Below are 24,908 nucleotides of genomic sequence, written 5' to 3' on the forward strand. Positions count from 1 at the left end.
AATTTTAGTTATGTTCTTTCCTGCTTTTAAAAAAGTTTAATAGTATTTTATTTTTTCCAATTATATTTAAAGACAATTTTAAACATTCATTTTTACAAAATTTTATGTTCCAAAATTTTCTCTTTTCCTCCCTCCCTTCCTCTCTTCCTAAGACAGTAAGAAATTTGATATCAAGTGAAACATATTTCCATATTAGTCATGCTGTGAAAGAAGAAACAGTCCAAGGAAAATAATTTTTAAAATAAAGTGAAAATAGTATGCTCTGATCTGCATTCAGAGTTCATCAGTTCTTTCTCTGGATGTGGATAGCATTTTCCATCACGAATCCTTTGGAATTATCTTTGAAATTATATTCCGAAGACCTGATCAGTTTGTGTAATAGAAAATTGTTTATGGTAACTAACTAGAAGTATGGGGGGGGGGGCAAAAGTCATGAAGGGGTTTCAATATTTAACAACTCCTTTAGGTTTTTTTTACTTTTAATTTATAGTGCCATAGCATCATATACAGTATTTACAGGAAATGAATTTGTCTTATGTGTGAAAAATAAAATCTCATAAATGGTGAAAAATAATTTTTAAAAAGTTATTAAAACATTGGCTCTTTTCACCCACCCTGTAGAAATGTCTTTAATTTGGAACAAGAGAACCATATTGAAATAGGAATTCTTAGCGACAGAGAGAGATTTAACAAATTAAGTCTTTCCTGATTTTGCTTAGGCCCTGGATTAACCCTTGATTTTCTAGGAAGAAAGCATCTCTGAAGAATAATATTTTTGTAGTGGCATTTGGTGAAAAGCTTTTATTAAACTTTAGTCTTTTTCTCTCAGGAGTATTTTGGTCTGTTTCATTATTGCTACAACATTTGTGAAAAATTATTTTCATACTTCTCCTCCTATGGAAAATGGAGTGAGAAAACGCATAGAAAACTGATCAGAGAATAGACAGGAAAACACAGTACCAGTTTATTTTCCCCAAGACCAAGCAGGTATGTACATGTGGAGACTCCTTCCCAAAAAGGAGCTCAAAGACTCCTTTTTGTGTGTGAAGGCATATAAACTTTCTCTGCTCACTGGTTACAGAGCTTAGTGTAGGTCTCTATTGGTAAATCAATGAGATCCAGATTGAGTAACTTTCATTTGTCGTAGCTCATTAGTGCAGGGTATTATCAGTTCTATTAGCATAATACAAATTAGTTCAACAGTTCAACTTAAAAGCAAACCCTATAACAAGAGTAAACAAATCAGTTTGACAGTTCAAACTTGAAAACAAACAATATAAGAGTATATGATTCAAAAAGGGGTTGTCATGACAAAGATGCCCAGATGTTTTTTACAAGAATGGTTCCAGGAGACAAAGGCGTTTGTTAGAGAGCCATACAATCTACCAATTATTCTGGGGAAAGACTTCAGTAGATAGGAGCTTATGTGTTGGCTATAAACCTCACAGATATTTGAAGATGCAAATGATATGTAACACCCAAATAATTCTGGAGTTTGCTTGACACTCACTTATCTAGCTCCTGGGTTCACTTGGAGTTCAATTGGAGGGCCTTTTGATCTTATTAATCCAAGGTTTCTTAAATTATTTTGGATAATAAGGCACTTCCATCAAATCCAGGTGGTTATATATTCATCTTAACACACTATAAGCAGAAATGCTTGGGTCAGAGAGATTTTCAAAAGCAAGACAGTATCTGTTCCTTTAGATTTCTAAGCAGAGATTCTTGGATTTAGATAATTAATAGGTAGTAAGTTAATGACAAACAAGCAGAGTACTTCATTTTTCTTCAACATAATGAATACCTCATAAATACTGTTCATTTACTCATTTTGAAGTTATGAGTTTAGTCCTGACCCTCTTTTGTTGTAGGGAGTAGTTAGGTGGCACAGTGGATAAAGCACCAGCCCTGGAGTCAGGAGGACCTGAATTCAAATCCGGCCTCAAGACACTTGATACTTACTAGCTGTGTGATCCCGGGCAAGTCACTTAACCCCCATTGCCCTGCAAAAAAAATAATAATAAATGCATAGATTTACAAAGGAAATAATTTAAAAAAAAAGGGGCAGCTAGATGGCACAGTGGATAAAGCACCAGCCCTGGATTCAGGAGTACCTGAGTTCAAATCTGGCCTCAGACACTTAACACTTACTAGCTGTGTGACCCTGGGCAAGTCACTTAACCCCAATTGCCTCACCAAAAAACAACAACAACAACAAAAAACCCCACTCTTCTGTCCTGCTTAGAGTCCTGCATTCCACTTTATTTACTCAGCATCAACATGGTACAGGAAATGGCCTTTTTTTTTTTTTTCCAGAAGTAGGGTGCTGAGTTGTTGATTTGTGTTCTGCTTATGGGTAAAGGGACCCTGGGAAAATCAGTAGCTCAAAATATCACCTCCACCCCTACACATTCCACCAACTAGAGTCCTTTGAAACAGAACTGGAATCCTAGCTCTGCTCCTTACTCCCTGTGTGACCTTGTGCAAGTCATGTTCTCTCTGGGCCTCAGTTTCCTCCTTTGTGAAATGAGACCATTAGACTAGATAATCTGTAAAGTTCTTTTTTCTCAGCTCTTGTTCCAGTGATCCTCAGACTTTTCTTTTAAAATGCAAACTGATTTATAGGGTTAAGATTCTGTCATTCACACCTAGTATGAATGAAATAGAAATTCCTTAGGGACTAAAGCAGTTGATTAGAACTCTGAAGGAATGTTCCCACAGGAATGGGTGACAAAAAGGTTTTCCCCTGGGCAGGGAGAGTCTCTGCCATTTCATCTGAATAATATAAAGTCTGGAATAGAGTAAGCACTTAAGTGTTTTTTGATTGAGACCCTGGGCAAGTAATTACACATCCCTGGGCCTTAGTTTCCACATCTGTAAAATTAAAGGATTGGATCAGGAGTCACAGAAAACACAGACCCTCAGAGTGTGAAGAGTCTTCAGAGGCTACCAAGACCAAGCCACACCTGAACAAGAATTCTTCCTCGTGTCCTCTGAAAGTCATTACCTACTACCCCCCAAGGCTCCACATTCCCCTTTTGGACAGCTTCAAGCCTTGGAAAGTTTACAGCATTGTCTGCCCCCTTTGGCCATCTTAACCATTGGGTTATAAGCTTTTAATTTGGACCATTGGCTCTTAACAATTAGGGTTATAAAATGGGTGGATGGATGGAAGTTAAAAGATAGTACTAAAGGTGTAAACTGAGGCAAAAGCTCTCTTCAATGGGGTTTAGATGTCTCCCCAAAAGGGAAGACTGGAGAACACGAAGGCCATTTCTCCAGAGAATGCAAAGGCCAGTCCTTGAGATTTAAATCCCCTCTTCCTAAAAGGGAAGGGAAACCAGAGAAGACAATGCCTGTAAAATTAAAGAAAGGTTTTATTAAGCAGGGAAGAAAATCTAGCGTGATCATGCCTGCTATTCAGTCTATTGCCAATAGGACACCATGCAGTAGATTGCAAGGGTTTATATAAGGTTTAAACAAAGACAGGGAAGAAACTTGGAGGAAAGGTGGGCTTAGAAAGGCCCACTCCCAAAGGGAGGATGTGTGTGTGAGGAATTCCAGAGGTGCAGGATGTGGCCTTTGATACACAATCAGAAGGCATTCTTGGTGATAGGCAGTTCAATTCAAGGTTTGATCACAGAGATTTCTTCAAAAAGAAAATGATTGTGCCTGAGTTAGAGAATAGCTGAAGATAAGATCCATATCCATAGTCTCATAACTTGTAGTCAGATAAGTGTTTGACTGGTTTCAGGGTTACTGATTGCCTCAATGTCCAGTTGGCTTTCCTCTCCCTTATGCAAAGGATTGTTGGCGTATTAGCCAGTGAAGCCAGTCCGTATACAGTTAGTTGTTCTGCCTACCTAGGTAATTGGGGGGTGAGGGGCTCGAGCAAATCAAGGTATCCATTTTCACAAAGGCTGTTTGGATGTAGCATCTCAGACTGGGAGCTTGAAATGACCCCAGACACCATCTCACCTAGCCCTCCCTCTCATTCCACAAACCAGGAGACTGAGGCCCAGAAGGGCGACTGGTCCTCTTTTGCCCAGCTAGAAAGCACAAATTTTTGATTCTAAACGCAGTGCTCTTGCCAGTACAGTACACCACGTTCCCGGTAAGCATTTTTGCAAACTCGATCTAACTCGAGGGTCCAACGCGAAATCTTTTCAACAACTTTTTGTACCGAAAGGCTTCTGGGAAACTCCCCCCTCTCCATACCCCTGGCGATCAAGGGCGTCCCTGTCCACACGCCGTGACCTTGGAGCTGGGTTAGTGGCCAGAATTCGGATTTGGGACGGTGGCAGGGAGGGGTTGGGGTGTGTGTGTGTCTAGACAGAAAGGAGGGTACAATGCGGGGGAGGGAGGCCTCGGATTTCCCTCCCAGCAGCCCCCATCCTCCCCCAACACCAGGAGGCCCAGCCACCGCAGTGGATCGGCGGAGGTCCCCGCCCCGCTCCACGCTAGCCCCAGCCCAGCCAGCCCCAGAGGAAGGGGTGGGGCCCGCCGGGCGGGGGGCCGGAGCAGAGATCGGGGGCGGGGCCGGCGGCCTGGGTGGGGCCGGGCCGGGGCTGGGGCTGCAGAGTGAAGTCTGGGGCCGCCTCAGTTGCGCCACGTCTGTGCTCTCGCGTCCGTCTCTCCTCTCGCGTCCCTCCCGCAGCTCCTGCCGCCGCCGCCGCCGCCGCTGCTGCCGCCGCCGCCGCATCCCATCCGGTCCAGCGCAGCCCAGCCAGCCCCCGGGCACGTTGAGCACCGAACACTAAGGGTAAGTCTTCGCGGAGAGAGTGTGAGCCCGGAGCAGGGCCAAATCCTCCCTGGGCTGTAGAGAGATGCAGAGCGCTGGCCGGGGACCCAGGAGTCCTGGGTTCAAGTCCCAACTTGGCCACCTGCTAACTGTGTGACTTTGAGCGAGCCCCTTCCCTTCCCGAGCCTGGAGACCCGCGTCTACAAAAGAAGGGCGTTGGAGTGACTCAATGGGAAGAACAGTGGACCCTGGTTCAAATCCTACCTTTGCTAATACTACTGTAACTGAGCACATCAATACACCTCCGTGGGCCTCAGTTTCTTCCCTTGTAAAATCGGGGGACTGGTGGCCGAGGTGACCTTTACGCACCCTTACAGCTCTAAATCCTATGACTAGGTGACCCCCAGAATTCTCCCAATCCCTTAGTTCGGGTGTGGAGCAGGGGTGGGGCACCACGTTGCGTTCCCTCCAGACTGAGGCTCCATCCACTCCTGAGCCTTGCTCGAGTCATTAGTTACAGAGACCACTCCCCTGGGCTCTTCTCGACCTGTCCCGTGGGGGAGATGAAGGGATGAAGGCAGCTCTACCTTATTTCTTTTGATGTGTATTAATTATCCGTCTGGTTTTGTTTGAGCTCTTCATGGTCATCTCTCCTGGGCAGTGGGAGAGTCGGGTGCTTGGGTTCTTAAGAGAAATACTACTAATGTGCCACCTTACTCTCTTCTGTTGTAGGTCCTGTTCACCTTTTCCCTACATCTCAGAAACCAACATGGTAACATCCTTTCCTTTGATAACCTATTTAATGTCATTGAAATTGAGCACACGATTATCATTGTTTTAGTGATCAGACAGCTAGTATTTATGAGCGTTTTTTTTAAGACCAGACCGTATGGCTTAGTGGTTACAGAGCTGGTCGTGGAGCCTTGTGTGACACTGGGCTGGTCACAACCTCCCAGTGCTCTGGGCAGAGAAGGTGCCAACTTTCATTGATAGAGGGAGTTTCCTCATCCGGGGAGTTCCCAGTATTAAATCCCAGGTTCTGCAACTGTCCCTTTAATGATCATAGATTTAGAGCAAGAAGGGGTCTTAATCATAATTTTGTCCCATCCCCTCATTTTAAAAAGAAGGAAACTAGAAGCTGGAGACATTAATGGCCCTACCCGGGCTCCCAGGGAACTGGAATTTAAACCTGTGTCTTCCATAATTTACAACTCTTTCCTCCACACACAGTGAACAGAGGGTGAATGAAACCTGAAGCAAGTTTTAGACCAATGCTTGCCTTTTTTGGATTCCCTTGCCTTGGTGACCTCTCCCCCCCACCCCCACCCCTTTCTTTTTCTTCCTTCTCTAAGCTACTTTGGCTGAGTGAGTAGAAGGACAGTCAGGGCCTGGAGGCAGGGATTTGGGTGGTTCCCCTGCTCCCCCCAACGTTCTCTTCCTTTTCCTTCACTGTGTGTAAAAGTGAGCCCTCCACAAGCAAATGGTTTAGGAACCACACTCACTCAGTACAGCTCAGCCTGGTCATGTGAGCTGATATTTTCCTCCCAGCTTCCTTTAATTTTTAGGCAAGTTTCTACTGTTTCAGTACAGTGGGTGGGGACTGACTTTTTCCAGTGGAGTAAGGGTTTCTGTCCCAGCCCCACTGGGGGGAAGAAACAATTCCTCAGTTTGCTTCCAAATTGTGTATTTTTATGTTTTTATTTTGGGTTGCTTCACTTAGTGGAAACTGGTTGAGACGAGTTTTTCTTTACCACCCTGAGGGGTGACAACCTAGATGACACCAGAATTTTAGAACTTGTGTTATGTTGTTGAATTATTATTTAAAAATCTCACTCTAATACTAATTTTACAAATATGTACATGCATATCTATTTTCTACCTACCTACCTACCTATTTATTTCTTTTTATTTTTGTCGTTTCTTTGTTTCTCTTCTTTCTTTCTTTGCCAGGCAATGAGGGTTAAGTGACTTGCCCAGGGTCACAAGCTATTAAGTGTCAAGTGTCTGAGGCTGGATTGAACTCAGGTCCTCCTGAATCCAGGGCCGGTGCTTTATCTATTGGTCCACTTCGCTGCCCCCTATTTCTATCTTTCTACACACATTTCCTAATTAATAGGCTCATAGATCAGAAAGGTCATTGGAAGCTATCCTAGTCAGCCCCCTCATTTGATGGATGAGGAAATTGTGGCGAGGAGTAGGAATCGGCTAAACTAAGATTTGAACCCAGATCCTTTGACTTTGACCTAGGAGTGTTAAGATCTCAAGAGCTGCCCTTGAAGGCAAGAAGATCTAGGTTCGGGTCCTCCCACTGACACACCTTTCTAATACTAAATTAGTGAGAAATACTGACCTACATTGGTAGAGAGAACTCTTTATACCACTGAAATCCTAAAAAAAGAAAAGAAAAGAAAAGAAAGAAATGAAATGCTAAGTCCAATTGGTGTTTCTGACTTTGGAATTAATGCTTTTTCAAATGTAGCACATTCCTCATTAAAAAACCAAACCAACCATGTTGTCCAGTGTAGCAAAGAGGGTGGGGGTTTTTATTTGTAATATAGGGTTTGGAATGGTTCCAACAACATTGCATCTCATGGAAGTTCATCTTGATCTGCCATACTGTTAAAACTAGAATTCATTTTAGGTCACCTAAGGGTGTGTGTGTGGGGAAGGCCCATTGTACATGGGTTTCATGCTACATTCTCGATGTTGTATGGCCAGATAGAAATCTACGGGAAGGTGTCCAGTCAAGTATTCATAATACTTTCATTGTTTCTAAATGCTCACTTCAGACACCACACAAAGGTGAATCAGTTCTCCTGTAAACTGTGAGTGGCAACTTAGAGTTTTCGTTTGCCTTTTTCAATGAAGCGATCTCTCAGAAACTACCTTGGCAATATTCCCTGAGGGAGATAAGCTACTTTCCCCAGACATATCTGTTGGGCTGGTAACATGTATGATGATTTACTGGGCCCAGAAAATTAATTCCCTACTATTGTAAAACCTCCTTCTATGCCTCTCATGTTTTGGTGAATGGTCCCAAGATTTCACTCAGTTGCCCTTTAATTATAGAGGTTATCTATTCCCAACTTGACAGTGATCCCACGTAATTGAAAAAAATGGACATATTGGCCAGTTTCATGGGAAATAGCTTTGGGTATCTTAAGTTGATCAGTCATGCATTTATTTCCACGAACATTTATTAATGCTTCTGATAATGTAAGGCGTGGCTAGGTGCTGGCAGAACAAAGGAGATGAAGCAATTCCTCCGCTCTAAGAGCTTGCCTGTCCCTGGAGGAGCATGGTAATTGTACTGTAATAACTGCTGGACTTCAAGTCAATGCCCCTTTGGCCTCAGTTTCCTTATCTGCAAAATGAGGCTGTTATATTTGGAGGGCCCTTAGGGATTGTTGGAAACTGCCTGCTCCTTTGAGCTCTTGTCTGGGGAGATGAGAGTGTTAGAACTAGGTCTGGACTGATGGCACCTGGGAAAATCATCTGGCTGTTGGGGCCCAGTTGCTCTCCCAGCTTCTGGGACAAAGGGAGGTAGAGCCCTGTAGGAAAGAGGGGAGTTGGCACGAGCTTTTCTTATTCACCTTTAGACTCTACAGAAAGGAAACATTTCATTACAATGTTTTCTTTGGATCTCACTAAACTTTGCTTAGTTTCTGTAGCAGCTCATGTGTTAGTGTTGTCTCCGAATCCCTCAGGAAGCTTTCCTGCTGTAGACAAATGGGAGCAACAGTGTTGCAGCAGCTGCTGGTTCCTATGGCAGCCTCTTTGTTGCTGTAATCTGATCCATATGGAGCCGCAGACAATGCACAGACATGCTACATACACATAGTATACGTTTCCATAGCATATACACACTAGATACATACACTGTATCTTTATCTATCTATCTACACTGTATACACAGGCAGACTTTTGTTCTTCAGTCATGTCTGACTCTTTGTGACTCTGTTTGGGGTTGGCAGAGATGCTAGAGTGGCTTGCCATTTCCTTCTCATCTTTACAGATGAAGAAACTGATTCAGAGTTAAGTGACTTGCCCAGGGTCATACAGCTAGTAAGTGTCTAAGGCTGGATTTGAATTCAGGTCTTCCTGATTCCAGGTGCTGTCCACCGTACCACCTGGTTGTCTCCATATTACACATATGCACTTTCACACTCATTTTATACACACACTATATGAGCTATAGAAATACCATACATATATGTATATCTATAAAACTCAATAATATTCTACACATATATATTCAATATATATATTTTCATGTATGCTACCTATGAGCTATATAAACATACTATATATACATACATATACCTTATTATGTATACATTCTACATATACTATATCCTCATACTGCACACACTATATAGCTATATAAACAATATATACACACAACTCAATAATATACATTTGATACAAACATATCTATTCACAAGTTGTACACACATTATACATACACTACATATATGTTTATGCTCAATATATATGTATATATGATATATGTGTATGTTTGATGTGTGTATATATGCTTACACAGACACACACCATATACACACACACATACACTTACACAACACACACTGTTTTGAGAATTTTCAGAGTCCTTGCTTGTTATTGCCAATAAATACGTCAGCAATAAAAGCATTTGTTAAGCCCCTACTTACTTCTCAGTTAAAATAAAGAGGTTTCTACTGCCTTGAGCTATTAAGTCTTCTGGTGTTTTCTTTCCTTAAGGGAAGAGGAGGAAGGGAGATATTGAGAAGTTTTGCTTTAAGCTGTCCTTGTTGGTTCTGCAAAAACAATCAAACACATGCCAAATATAGAACAAAATGGAGTTAGTTTTGCCAATTGTTAACTATTTTTAGCTCTTAAAATCCTCTTTTTGCAACACTAAACATACACTATATATACACACATACACAATATACACTATATATAAACAATATACATATGCATATATGCATACATTCTATATATGTCCTACATGGACAGTCACAATATATGTACTTATACACATACATAATGCACTAAATATGTGTACACATGTAATGTATATCTATATGTTTCAGTTTTGTCATCTATAAAATGAAAGAAGTGGCCCAAATGGCTTTTAAGGTGCTCTTTTGGGAAATTTATGATCCTATCACCTATCTATAGTTAGGGGACTTGTGTCAATCACTTAAAATTATGTTTAAATTGGTCTGCCATTATTAAGAATCTAGAATTAGAACATCCCCCTACTGATGTTTAGGTAATATTCAAATGAAGTGAACAAGCATTGATTCAGGGCTTACTATATACTAGACACTGTGGTATGTACTGGGATACAGAGAGAGGCAAAATGACCCCAAAACCAAAACTAATCAACTGAACCAAACCCCAGACTACTCCCGGGTCTCAAAGAGCCCCAGTCTAATGGAGGGAGACAATGTTTAAACAACTTGTGTATCTAAAATAAATTGGAGATAATCAACAGAGTAGCCTTTGTTTAAGAAACAGGGGAATGCATAATCCACTTGAGAGATGTTCTTCCAGTTCAGAAATTCTAGAATTCTAAGATGTCCATAAAAAATGTTTAAACTAATAATGAAACTTAAGTCACTTAAATGGGCAAATAACTTTATATTTATGAAATGATTCTGTTCAGAACATTCTCCGGCTCACGGCCCATAAAACTCAGTAATCAAATATCTTATGTGCACATATTGGGCATAAAAAGAATACTGCCCCCTCCCCATTTTTATTGCTGCTTAAAAAAAATCACTGTCAGTTGTAAATAACACCCTTTTTCCTATGGAGTTTTCCCTTGGAACTATAAGAAAGCAGTATAATTAAGCAAAAGAAACCAACAGACTATGTTCTTATAGTATATTGGGCTTCGATTTATGCCTCTAGTTCATTTTCCACAAAGAGGAGGCAAGAGGATCTCACTGTTAGTCCTCCTGAGTCACCACTGGTCCTTATTGATTTAAATTCTGACTATATTACTCTCCTCAGAATTAAACTGTAGGGTGATAGAGACAGATGTTATACCCGGATGGGAGTAGCACAGGATGACAGAAGAATGTATGGGTTGCAATAGGCATCTCAGGAGGGAGTACCCACTTTGATAAGACCATACATTCATTCAAATGGCAAATAGAAATTAGATTGAAAAATGAGGATTGCCTTAAGCCCCCCCCCCCAACATTTCACAATAGACTTGTATATAGATATGTGTATTTATATTTTTGGGTATCTATTTTGAGGGAGGATTCACTTTTAATGTTTCCCTATCAATTTCCTTAAACATCAATTTACTGTTTCACTCTAATTCTAAAACAGATGAAATTAGGATTGGATAAGTGGGAAATGAGCGGGATGATAGGAAGAGATTTTTTCGGCATTAACTGGGAGTTAGAAGTCCTTGGTTCTTGCATTGGCTCGGTAACTAGCTAACTGTGGGACCATACACAAGACATTTTTAAAGTCTTTGAGCCTCTGTTAATTGCTCTGGGAAATGAGGGTAGTTGGATCAGATGATCTGCTGCTGGAAAATCCTGTGATTCTAACTCTTAGATTTTTAAAGCTCTTTTGCTTTTAGATTTCTTTAATTTCCTTTTGTATCCTTCCCTATTCCCCACATAGCTATCCTTTAGAATCAAGACCAAAAAGAGAAAAAAACCCCGACAAAACTAACCAATCTGTTAATTAAGTCTGATATAATATACCAGTGTTCCTCACCTCTGGGGAAAAAAAAAGAGGGAGGTATAGTCTCATATCTCTTCTTTGGAATCAGGCTCTGGGACATTATAACTATGTGTTCAGTTTTGATTTTGTTGTTGTTTATATTTCCATTAGTTATTGTAAGTACTGTATTCTTAAATCACTTTGCATCATTTCATGTCTTTGCATGCTTCTCTGAATTCTTCATATTCATCAGCTCTTCCAGATCATTCATTCATCCATTGCATTCATTTGCCACACCTTCCTTGCCATTTTCCATCTGCTGGGTATCTACATTACTTCTAGTTCTTTGCTACCACAAGTGCTAACATAAATATTTTATCACCTGGGGGACTTTTCTTTCTATCTTTGACCTCCTTGGGGCATATGCCCAGCAGTGGGATCTCTGAGTAAAGACTATGGACATTTAATCACTTTCTTAGCATAATTCCAAATCAATTTCCTAGAATACTTGGAACTTTGACTAGACTTTTGAATTTCTGTCACCTGTTTTGCTTTATACATTTTCTCTCCCTGCTTTTACAACTGTCCACAGGACATTTCTACTTGATTGCATCATTCTTACCTCAAGCCATTTGTATCCAAAACTGATTTCATTGTCTGCCTGCTCTATCCCCCAAACCAACTCCTTTGCCTCAGCTTGCTTCCAGTTTCATGGGCTTATTCGTAGGCTTAAATGCTGAAGTCATTTAATATGTTGCCTGGTCTGTCATTCCATCCATGTGGCATGTCACCAAGTCCTACCATTTCTTTGTTATTTTTTGTTTTTGTTTTTGGCAGGGCAATGGGGGGTTGTGACTTGCCCAGGGTCACACAGCTAGTAAGTGTCAAGTGTCTGAGGCCAGATTTGAACTGGGGTACTCCTGAATCCAGGGCCTGCGCTTTATCCACTGTACCACCTAGCCGCCCCCTCTTTTTTTTTTAAATATATGTACATAGATACATATCTATAGATATTCAGCTAACATGCCTCATATGGGGAAAAAGATAAAACTCTTGAACAAATAAACATAGTCGAGCAAAAAAAACTCCCATCTTGGTCATACCCCAGATTTGGGTCACATTTGGTATTTTTAGTCCACCTCCTCTCTAACAGGAGATGACAGCTTTCTTCCTCATTGGTCCTCTGGAATCATGCTTGCCTACCATTTTTTCTTTTAACATGTCTCTTAGATTTGCCTTTGCTTCTCCCTTACCACTGATACCCCTCTCATCACCTCACATTTTGATTATCATAATAATTTAGTAATGTAACTGAGCAAGTCACTTAATCTCTCTGGGGCTCAGTTTCTTGGTCTGTAAAGTGACAGGGCTGGACGTGATAACCTCTGAGGTCTTTTCTATCTTGATGTATGACCCGTCCATGGTCCTGAGATGTCTCATGGCCATCACTTTTCCCCTCTTGGATCCATTCTATACACTTCAGCCAGGACATCACTTTTCTCATCTAATGACCTAAGTAACCTAATGTGTGGGCTGCCACATCAAGGTCAGACTCCTCTGTCCAACTTCCAGGGCCCCTTTGTGATATAGGTCCATTCTAGCCAGCCTAGATTTCCACCCCCTCATAGTCTTTTACTTGAGTTAAGCTGGCTTTGATTGTACCATTCCCCCAACTCTGCTCCCCATACAAGCCTTACTTTTTTGATCATTCATTTTTCCTGCTTTATCCTCCCCTCTGCCCACCACCAAAAATTAAAGTCATCTTTCAGGGCCTGGATGAAGTCCCAGTATCCCACTCAAACACTGCTAAACTGTAAAAAACAAAGAAACATAGTAGAGTGAACTGAGTACTGGAACAGGAATCCATGGAAGCTCTAGGTTCTGGTCTGGCTAAGGTATTAACTAATTCTAAGATCCTTGTCAACTTGACTTATCCTGAACCTCACCAAGTAGTTTCTTTCTTTCTTTCTTTCTTTCTTTCTTTCTTTCTTTCTTTCTTTCTTTCTTTCTTTCTTTCTTTCTTTCTTTCTTTCTTTCTTTCTTTCTTTCTTTCTTTCTTTCCTTCCTTCCTTCCTTCCTTCCTTCCTTCCTTCCTTCTTTCTTTCTTTCTTTCTTTCTTTCTGTGAGGCATTTGGGGTTAAGTGACTTGCCCAGGGTCACACAGCTAGTGAGTGTCAAGTGTCTGAGGTAAAATTTGAACTCAGATCCTCCTGACTCCAGGGCCAGTGCTTTATCCACTGCGCCACCTAGCTACCCCTAAAGGTTTTTTGCTTTTGGGGGGGCGGGGCAATGAGGGTTAAGTGACTTGCCCAGGGTCACACAGCTAGTGAGTGTCAAGTGTCCAAGGCCGGATTTGAACTCAGGTCCTCATGACTCCAGGGCCCATGCTTTATCCACTGTGCCACCTAGCTGCCCCAACCAAGTGTTTTCTGAGGCTCTAACATTCTATGATCCAGAGAGGCAGTGGGCTGGAGAGGAGAGAGTGCTGGACAGGAAAGCTTGGATTCAAATCTAGCTTCAGACACATTAGCTCCATGACCCTGGGCAAGTCATTTAACCTCTTTGGGCCCCAGTTTCCTTATTTGTAAAATGAGTGGGTACAGTTGGGCTCAATGAAGTCCCTATGGTGGATGCACCCAAGACTTTCACTTTAATGTCTTTGATGCCATTCTTTTGTCTCAAGGAAGAAATTGCAAGCTCTTTGAGGGCAGGTACTATCCTTTATGAAGGAGTGCATTGCAACTAGTTTCTTTGGGAAGCTCCAATGAAATTTACAGATATTGAACATGGGGGGCTCTTCAAGTCCTCATGCTGGTTTTAATGTTAACCACTTTTGATGTAAGAACTTGTGTTATGTAATACATATTTCCTTGCTTTCCTGAATAGTATATAAATGTAAGGACCTTTTTTCTTAATGACCTACAATCATAATTACAGGTGTCAATTATGCCAGTTCTTTGGGGAGATGGTGATTTCATTGGTTGGGTTATTGCCCTTACTCATTCTCTTTCATTCATCCTCCTCATGTCCCCAGGCATGTATTTAAATCCTGTCCAACTTGGCAGGACATGTATGGCAAAGCTTGTAGTTTTACTCAAAAGCCTTTGAAAATCTACAGTCAGTTGGTGCCATGATGAGGAAAATTTTCTCTATAGAATGTAAGCTCCTGAGGACAGGGGCTCATTCTATTTTAAAAAATAAATTATATTCTCAATGACGACCTCTAAGCCTTAAATCTTGGGGCTTGGGGGCTAGGGATTGGACTTGAATTTTCATTGGTAATTGGCAACTCCCAGAAGAGAAACTCTCTCTACCAATGTAGTTGGGAACTTTCTTTGCAACTTTCAGCTCTAGAGTTACCTAAAGCAGTTCGAGGTGAAGTGACTTGCCCAGGGTCACACAGCCAGCATATGTTAGAGGTGAGATTTGAATCCATGTTTTTCTGACTTTTAGGCTGACTCTACCATATCATGCTTTCTTAAACATAATAGGTCCTTAATAAATATTTATTAAATAGCACTTATGACTTAATGTGCCAAGGGACTTTTAAGATAAAGATACTTCTGTATCTTTAAGGTTAATGTCCAGAGACATCCTCCCTTAAATAGAGGATGCTTGAAAACACTACCTGTTGAATGAATAAGAATTTGTCCTGATTTTGAATAAGTCCTTATTTTATGCTAACCTCTGTGCTAAGCAATGAAGATGCAAACAGAAAATTGAGGTTTTCCCTGCTCACTCTTAATTTGGGGAAAGAAACATTCCAATAAAGTTCATCTGCAGGACAGATGGGAAAGTTCTGAGCAGCTCTCCCCCAGGGCGTTGCCCTGGGTTGCTTGGATTGTAAAGAAAGTCTGATGACTATGGTGAGGGCCTTCAGGATAAAGAGGCAGAACTGATGGTCAGGCCCAGGGGACTTTAAGAGGTTTAGTGGTCTTCTTTGTCACAGGAGGGAATAGCATTGTTTGTTCCCATCACGGCTAAGCTGTGAGCAGTTGTGAGGGTGCCCTGGTGACAGCAGGTTTTCCTTTAAAAAGCCAGACATCCTGAATGGATACTGGAACTGCTGGGTTGGGGAGTGGACCATGGAAGATGATACTTCATACTTTTGGCTCTGTTGATAGAACTAAAACAGAAAAAACTTTGAAGAAATCAGGTATATTTTTTCAGCTTTTATTTTGTGAATTCTTGATTCCAGAGGGGAGCCTGTCTTGATGCATGTGGGGCTATTTATGCTTAAGCTAAATGGTCCCAGGCTCCTTTGCATCCAAAATGTCCAGAGTGTGTTCCCAATCAACCTTTTTCACTAATGTACTACTGCCCCACTCAAAGACAGCTCTAGTAGAGCCAAGCTTAGTGTGAGGGAAATCAATCCTCTTCTCAGTAATTCTCAGAAACTCAGCCTCGATGTGACAAAGGCTCTTTTATTTCCTTCTTGTGAGAAGGAGGCACCCTAGTGTGCAGCTAGTGGTGCCCAGAATGGAGGCTCGAAGGTCCCGTTTTATTCCCTGGTTCCTAGTGCGAATAGACCCTCCCCTTTTTCATCACTAATTGATTACTCGAGGGTCACGATCTACCAGCAAAGACTAGCTAATCGGAATGCAGTATTCCCAACCCTAATTATTGATCTAATTGAGACCAGTTGGACCTAAATGAGACCAGCTTGGACTCCTAGCACCATGTGATTTTATTTGCTGGAGGAGGAGGAAAGGTTCTGAGATCTTTGTCCTACAAGCATGTCAGGAGGGGTATGATTGACTGTTATATCCTCACTGAGAGGAGACAACTACCCATTTTCTCACACTTAGTTTTGGGAATTTAGCAGTTTCTAGCTAAAGTGCCCTCCTCACTGTCATCCTTTGCCATTGAAAATCCAGTCAGTCCTCCAGCTGGGGTGCTACCTTTGGGGTGATGCAGAGGAAAGTGTGTGGACTTGAGTTAGAAGACGGTGTTTGAGCCCCAGCTGTGCTCCTTCTGTTGGGTGACCTTGGGGAAGTCACTAGATAGATGTCTCATGAGCTTCAGATCCCTCATCGGCTAAATGAAAGGCTTTGGAGTAGATGAGTCCAAGGTCCCTTTCTCCTTTGAATCTCTGAGCCTATGATCTTCCTTCCCTGATCATTGAGCCTGGAAGAGACAGGGCAGGATTGGGAGTCATAGAGACCCGATTACAAATCTCACTTGTATTCTTTACTCCCTGGGGGACATTGGGCAAATTAGCTCCCATCCCTTGGATTTAGGGTTTGTTTTTTGTAAAGTTAAGTAATTGGATGACTTCCAAGATTCCTCCCTAAATCATATAAAATCTCAATTGGAAGTGATCACATCCTCGTTTGTATATGCCTTTCTTATCTCTGCAGAATTTAACTTGGGGCTCATGCATTGGGAACTTCTCATATTTTGACAATTGTATTTTGTGTGCGTGCATGCATGTGTGTGTGTGTGTGTGTGTGTGTGTGTGTTTTGGCAGGGCAATGAGGGTTAAGTGACTTGCCCAAGGTCATACAGCTATTGACAACTGTATTTCAACATGATTTATTTCCATGTATCTTATATGACAGCACGATTGTAAGAAGACATTCATAGGCTCTTTCAGACTGCCCAGGGCAAGGTTTGTTCACAACTCAAGCAAGTGTAACAACCTATGCCTAAAATTTTAAGGTTTACTTGATGCTTCCCTCATAATGGTCCTTTGAGGTGAACAGAGCAAGGATAAGTATAGCCTGAGGCTCAGATTGGAAAGCATTTGAGGTGGGGTTTAGACTTTTGTCTCCTGACTCCAAATGCAGTGATATCTCCACCATCCCTTGCTTCTGTCTATGTTGTGTGTGCGTGCCCATGTGTGTTTGGGGGGGGGTAATGAGGGTTAAGTGACTTGCCCAAGGTCACACAGCTAGTAAGTGTCAAGTGTCTGAGGTCACATTCGAACTCAGGTCCTCCTGAATCCAGGGCCAGTGCTTTATCCACTTCACCACCTAGCTGCCCCCATGCTATATGTTTTTAAAGTAAAGTAACAGACCCCAATTCAAGGTAATGTCTGTTAATCTTTCACTACTTTATTATAAACTTCCTGAGAGCAAAGATTGTTGTTTGTACAGCTATGTGTCGCATAGGAAGTTTGTGTACAATACCTGAAACATAGGAAGCAACTGAAAAATGTTTATGGAATGAAAGAATAAATGAATTCTTAGTGTCTTAATTTCTCAAGTTTTGCTGTTTCTTCCTTTGGCTTTCAGGATAGTAGTAGTTTTAAAGGGAAAAAATTCTGTACTCTGTTGTAGGCACACACCTATCAGAAGTAATTGTAATTAATGCTTCATTCTAAATTCAAGCATTGTGGTTGAGAGAAATGTCTTAACTGATAGTCTTCTCATACTTGCAGACATCTCTCCATGCAAATAACTTTTAAAATTAAATTTCCTTATGTGTTTTTTCCCCAATTCAATTCATTTTCTCTTCTTCCCTCTGCCTTCCTGCTCCCAGTGGGCAAAGAAAAATAAGCCCCTTGTAACAGTTCCACATGGTCAAACAAAGAAATTCTCACAATGTTTCTGTTAGAAAATCAGACAAGGCCTTTTGAAGTCCCAATTGAGAGGGTTCTTGAATGAGGAGTATTTCATAATCAGGATTTCAGGGGGTCTCAGTTTATGTGACTGATCAGTTACCCATCGAGTTTCATTAAACAGAATAATAGTTACTTTCAGCTGACTCTTGGAGAATCGTTTAATTAGAACCATTTCAGCCCTTTGAGCTCTTGCTTTGAGGAATGCAGCTGGCTAAAGATGTTCCAAAGATACTTCCAGAAGCTGAAGCAATGGAAAGGACTCCTTCCTTCTTTTAGGTGGATAATTTCCCTAATTTGGTCAAGGCAGATCCATCCAGGATCCCAGACCTTTTCCCATCACTAATCTTGTTCTGGTTACTTCCAGGGAGAAGCCCTTTCTGGGCTGATTTTGATCAAGGAGAACAGGACGTTGTTCCAGAATCAATAATTAACAAAAGATCTATAAGGGTTTCTCTTTCAAATTATTCCCTCTTCTGGCTAGGACACTTTTAAAGTTCTTCCTTAATATTTCTAAAAGGGGCAGACATGGAGATGGGTTGTTATCTGATCTCCCTTCTATTGGGGTACTTGAAAATTCTTTCATATTTGTGTAACAGTCTGTTCAGTTGCAGGTAGTCGTTTTCCCTGGCTACTCTCTCATTCAGCTAGTGCCTACTTGAAGAATGTGGGTGGTACCAGTTTCTCCCAAGCCAGGCCCGGAGGCATGACTTTCCAGTAGAGGCACCGCTGTCTCACTCCAGAGCCCACTATCTGCAATGGAAGGAGAAAAAATGTCTCAGGTTAATTGTCCCTGAGGGCTAGTCTGGCTGCAACTCTGAGGGTTTGATGGAGATGAAAGGAAAGCAAGGTTGGAAAGGTAGACTGGAACCTGATGGGAGCGGAAAGGGCTAAAGTGTGGACTTTTTAATCCTAGGGGCAATACAGAGCCAGACAAGGGTTTTTTAATCAGCCCAGTGGAATGGTTGACCTGCCTTGCCTAGGAAGATTGTAAAAGTGTATGAAATAGGATAGGATCCAGGGGTGGAGAGGGAGAGAGAGGCAGCCTGGAGATCCATTAGTAATCCAGGTGAAAGGTGATGAGGGCAAGAACTGGCATGATGGCGGTGTGCATAGGGAGAGGGGGCAGATGTGAGAGATGGACTTGAGGAGACCTGGCAATTGATTGTGTATAGAGAGATATGAAAGAGTCAGAGCTAATCCGGACTCTTCCCACCTGGATGACAGGGAGGTTGGGGGTGCTTTTTAACAAAAATGGGGAAGTGTGAAAGAGGAACATTGGAGGACAGTGTGATGCCTTATTTGCATATGTTGATGGATATGGGGAACACATTCAACAAACTATGAAGTTAAATAGGAAAAGGGACTAATTTCTGTGGAAATGACTCCATCTCCAGGGGCCGTGCAGACAAAAGTTGCACAATTATGATTTGCTGCTTGTTATGGGATGGTAATGAAGCCTCATATTAAAGGGGACACAGAAACTATTAACAGCTTTACTTCCTAACCAGATTTCCTATCCATAGAATGAAATGACTTCTGGGTAATATAATTTTGAAGACACTTAAGGACTGATTTTCAAGATATGTCAAAGATAGACATATGCCTAGTGAAAGATGGTATTATTACTAGACAGAAAGGCAGAAGGAAAGATAATTATAAACCCATACGTCTGCTTTCTTCCTCTCCTTCTTCTCCTCCTCCTCCTTCTCTTTCTTCTCCTCCTTCTTCTCCTGCTTCTTCTTCTTCTGACTTGCCCAGGGTCACACAGCAAGTAAGTGTGTCAAGTGTTTGAGGCTGGATTTGAACTCATGCCCTTCTGAATCCGGGGCTGGTGCTTTATCCACTGTGCCACCTAGCTGCCTCCTGCTTTCTATTCTTTATAAACTCCTTGGGAGTCAAGGTGGTATAGTGGATAGAGAACTGGCCTTTCCCCCTCCCCTCCCCTGTCCCTTTCCCTTTCCCTTTCTGTTTCCCTTTCCCTTCCCTTTCCCTTCTCCCTCTCCCCTTGCTCCCTATTTCTTTTCCCCTTCCTTTCCCCTCCCCCTTCTTTCCCTCCTCCCTCTCTCTTCCCTCTCATCCTCTTCCTTCTGGTCTCCTCCCTCTTTTCCCTCTCCCTTCTTCCGTTTTCTCCTTCCCCTTTTCTTCGTCCCCCCATTTCCCTTTCCCTTTCCTGCCATTCTCTCCCCTCCTCTTCTCCGTCCCCTCACCCTTTGATGCCAGTGAAATCACAGATTCGGTCCTTATCCCAACAAAATCTTTGTGAAAATGGTCCCTGCTTGCTTGTTCTGAGAGCTTCTTTAGTGGAATTTGAGAAGGAAACAGGCAGGTTTTCTCAGGCACTTTTCTACATCGAGCCTCAGCTGACTATGGCACAGCTGACTGAGAGCTATAGTGAATGTAGTAACATGATCTTGCCCCAGCTGTTCTTGGTGGATTACAGAAAAGTCATTTGGTTCTGTAGAATATTCACTCTAAAAGGCTTTCTTCCAGAGATGCCTCCCACGAGTATGCTAAGGTTATGCAAGATTCCATGTTCAGACCTAACCACAGAAAAAGGTTTGCTTAAGAATTCACCGAGTTGCTGACATCAAGGGAGGCAGCTCCAAAAAGTCCTTTACCGGTGGCATTGAGATTGCCCATGGACAAGTTTCTTAACCTTCCTCTGCCTCAGTTCCCTCATCTGTAAAATGGGAATAAGAATATTTATGGTCCTCACAGGATTGTTATGAGGATCACATGAAATCAAATATCAAGTAAATATCAAAGCTTTATATGAATTCCGACTCTTCTCAGTCATTTGTGAGAGAGATTTTAATTGCTACCTGGATGAATGAAAGCTATTGTTCTAAGTAGAGTGATAACTGTTGCTATTTATGTGGCCTTAAAGAATTCCCCAGGAAGGGACAGCTAGGTGACTCAGTGGATAAAACAGTAGCTCTGGATTCAGGAGTACCTGAGTTAAAATCTGGCCTCAGACACTTGATACTTACTAGCTGTGTGACCTCAGGCAAATCATCTAACCCTCATTGCCCAGCCCGCCCCCCCCCCCCCAAAAAAAATCTGGAGGGAGTATGACATTGATGGGAAATCATGGCTTCCTGGGGGCAACTAGGTGTCACAGTGGATAGAACACCAGCCCTGGAGTCAGGAGGACCTGAGTTCAAATCTGACCTCAGACACTTACTAGCTGTGTGACCCTGGATAAGTCACTTAACCCCAACTGCCTCACCAAAAAAAAAAAAAAAAAAGAATACCTGGAAGGTCCAAGCTATGTCAATTGACACAATACTTTTTAAAAAATCCATTAGGCAAGGAAAATAGAGTTATTAGGATGAAAAAAATTTTATTTTGAAGTAAAATAACAATATGTTTCCATAATCCAATGCTCCTGGTCCTTCTAGTGCTAAGGTTCGCGAAGCTAATCCTTATGTTGTTTCTCCTGAGCCTCCCAATAACCCTTTGGATATTATGTCCATTTTGCAGGTGAGAAAATAGGATCTCAGAGAGATGAAATGACTAGTTTGTGGTCCTGCAGCTAGGCAGGATTTGAATCCAGGTCTCCCTGATTCCAAATGCAATTCTCTAGTAATGGCCTCATGTTGTTTGGTTAATTACTATTTTAGAGCAAAGCCTGGAAAGAGGGAGCTGCAAGAATGTTTATTTGGATGGGGCAGAGGAGATGAGGGAAGGGCGCCTTCCAACGTGGTCCAGGCTAGGGTTGAACAACAAAGAATGAATCCCAAGCAACCAGAGTAGGTTGGAAGACTCTTGACCCCCAGGCCATCCCTGTTTGTCGGATTTCTTAGAAGAGAGAATTACAACTTTGACATCACAAATCTGTATTTGGATACAAAAGAAAATAAGGCTCTGCTTGATACCTGTTCACTGCTAATATAGGAAATCAAGAGTGTGTTGACACCCTGGTGTGGATAGACTGGTGTCACTGACCTAGAACAACCTTGGTCCGGCACTTCAGGTTCACTGACCTAGAGCTGAAAGAGACCTCAGAGGCCATCTGCTCCAACTCTTTTATTTTACACACAAGGAAAGTGAGGCCCAATGAGGTCAGGTGACTTGCTCAAGGATGCTTACACAAGGCAGGCAGTTTGAACCAGGTCCTCTCACTCCAGAGACTTTTGTTTTTCCTTTTCTTTTTTTTTTTGGGGGGGGGGGCGGTCAGCAATGAGGGTTAAGTGACTTGCCCAGGGTCACACAGCTAGTAAGTGTCAAGTGTCTGAGGTCAGATTTGAACTCAGGTCCTCCTGAATCCAGGGCCACTGCTTTATCCACAGTGACACCTAGCTGCCCTAATAGTATGCTTTTCATAGTACCATGCTGCCTGGTCAGGGCCTATTGAGCAACTGAGATTCATCCTTGGCCTAATTTAGCAATTGGTGAGAGAGAGCGAAGCGGGCAGAGGAGTATGTCCTTGAAGGGACTGATGATGTCTGCCAGGGCTTCACTGATGAAATTACTAATAGCATATACAGTGTCATTTTCTGCCTTTTCTGTATCTGCCTGGGATGTCTTATTCTTGTTGGCAGTGAGGTGCAACTTCAAAGGGATCTCCTGAATTATAATAATGGTTTAAAATATTTCATACTGACTCGCTGTTAGCCACTCTGTGGTGATTGGAATTATTTTGAGAGACATAGTTTCTCGGTAATTTGATTATTTTATTATTAATAAGGCCAGTTTGTTATTAATAAGAGGATGGTCATTTGGCCATCTCATTTAGACCAAAGACAATCATGGTGGTGGGCTCACAGTTTATGCACCTTCAAAGACTGGTATTCCTAAGGGGTGTCAGTCAACTCTGATTGGATAACACAACAGGAAGCAAGCTATATTAAAATGAGGGTCTGAGAGTGACATCATGACACTCTTGGACAAAGAAACTATCTATCCTCAGACCACCCCCAGCTTTGGGCTATCTAGACAAAAGGATGTGTCTCTCCCTAAGCTTGATTGAATGGAATTCACCCAAGATTTGAGATTCTTTGTAGGGTTGGGTTGGGTCAGATAGAGAAGTTTAATTTTAGAGACCAAGATCTTGAAAATAGGAAAGAAAGGGGGGGGGGATCTCTGATTCTCTTCAAATTGATTAGCTATTAATAATCACTTCTCTCAAGTCTTAGAGAAAATTGTGAGTTTTCCTCTTGGGGCTGTGGACCTGGAGAAAGAAAACCTGTCCTCATTTCCTGTCTCAGATACTTATTGGCTGAAGCAAGTTACCTAACCTCTGCCTCAGTGTCCTCATCTGTAAAATGGGAATAATCGTAGCACCTACCTACTAGTATCATTGTGAAGATAAATGAGATAATATATGTAAAGCTCTTTGCACATCTTTAAATGGTATGTTAATGTGAGCTACTGTTATTGTTATTATTAAACCGAAGGAGGTCAGGAGTATTGGAAGCCATAGACAAATAGTGGAAAGAAGAAAGCAAAATGGGGAGACTCAGGAGGACTTGAGTTCAAATCCAGCCTCAGACACTTAATAGCTGTGTGACCCTGGGCAAGTCACTTCACCCTGTTTGCATCAGTTTCCTCATCTCTGAATACCCAACAGTAGCTAGAATTTTCATGGAGCTTTAAGGCTTACAAAACTTTGCAAATATTATCTCATTTGATCCTCACAACCACCTTGGGAAGTAGGTGCTATTATTGTTATCCTCATTTTACCCATAAAGAAAATGAAGCAGACAAAGGTTAAGTGACTTGTACAGGGTCACATAGCTAGTAAGTGTCCGAGGCGGGATTTGAACTCAGGTTTTCCAGAATTCAAGTGTAGCCCTCTATACTCCAGTTATGCAACCACCCCAGAATCCCAGAACCCCAGAATGTAAGAGTGATCTTAGAAGTCTTCTAGTCCAATCTATGGCTGAATAAAAATCACCTCACTAGGATCCCAACAACTTGTGTTTATAGGGCTGACAGATTTTTAAGAAAAGTCCCCATTTAAACTGTTCCAGGGAGGGGGATGTTTTCAGAGCCTTTAAATCTGAGGCACACAGAGGTTGTGTGCCCAGGGTTATATGGTTAGTAAGTAAGCTAAGATAGAATTTGAACCCAGCTCTTCCTGACTCCAAAACCCATTGCCCTACCCACTATGCATTTGTTTTGTTTTGTTTTGCAGGGTAATGGGGGTTAAGTGACTTGCCCAGGGTCACACAGCTAGTAAGTGTCAAGTGTCTGAGGCCGGATTTGAACTCAGGTACTCCTGAGTCCAGGGCCAGTGCTTTATCCACTGCACCACCTAGCTGCCCCCCCCCCCATGCATTATTGCCTGGTGATTGCTGTAGGCTCCAAGGTCTGCTTGGATTAGACTGTAAATTCCATGATATTAGGGACTGTTTTTTGCCTTTCTTTGTATTCAATTACTTAGTACTCTGCTGGGCATGTAATAGGTGCTTAATAAATGTTTGTTGATTTGACTAAATTGTAAAGGCTTTGTGGTTCTGGAGGACTAGCTTCATTAAGTCCTGAGGGGTTCATTCTTAATTTGGCCTCAAGATGGTTAATTCTTTAGCCAAAGGAACTCTTATTTACTGCTCATGTCCAGAAGTGCTTTCACTTAATAGGAGAAAGACTGGATAGGACTACTCAGTCAACAAGCATTTATTAAGCACTTACTGTGTGTTATGCATGGTGACATAATAATAATAATATATAATAATAATAAGTGACATAGATATAAAGAAAGGCAAAGGACAGTTGGCTTTGACAAAAAAGGTACAGGTTTGCCAGTTACGTGAAAAGCAGAAGTAATCCTCCCAGAATTGACAGCAGATGTTAGAGGCGTCCTTGAGTAGACATTTATTAACTACCCACTGGATGTCCCCTTCCTTCATGGAGATACAATAAATACCAAATACATGTTATATCTCTCCTCTCTCATTTGTCCCCTTCTCTCTACTTCTA

At 41.9% G+C, this 24,908-nt stretch overlaps 1 protein-coding gene across 1 annotated transcript in view; it reads left to right on the forward strand.

Annotated features, from left to right (window-relative positions):
* The first annotated feature begins 4,572 nt into the window (after positions 1–4,572).
* ANXA5 (annexin A5) overlaps positions 4,573–24,908 on the forward strand; it is a 56,159-nt gene continuing 35,823 nt past the window's right edge. Inside the window, exons 1-2 of the mRNA XM_043973221.1 lie at positions 4,573–4,762; positions 5,474–5,513. Of these exons, the coding sequence (XP_043829156.1) occupies positions 5,511–5,513 (3 nt within the window). The 5' untranslated portion in view covers positions 4,573–4,762; positions 5,474–5,510. The remainder of the gene's footprint in view (positions 4,763–5,473; positions 5,514–24,908) is intronic.

Source organism: Dromiciops gliroides, chromosome 6 (assembly GCF_019393635.1).
Source record: "Dromiciops gliroides isolate mDroGli1 chromosome 6, mDroGli1.pri, whole genome shotgun sequence".
Lineage (NCBI taxonomy): Eukaryota > Metazoa > Chordata > Mammalia > Microbiotheria > Microbiotheriidae > Dromiciops > Dromiciops gliroides.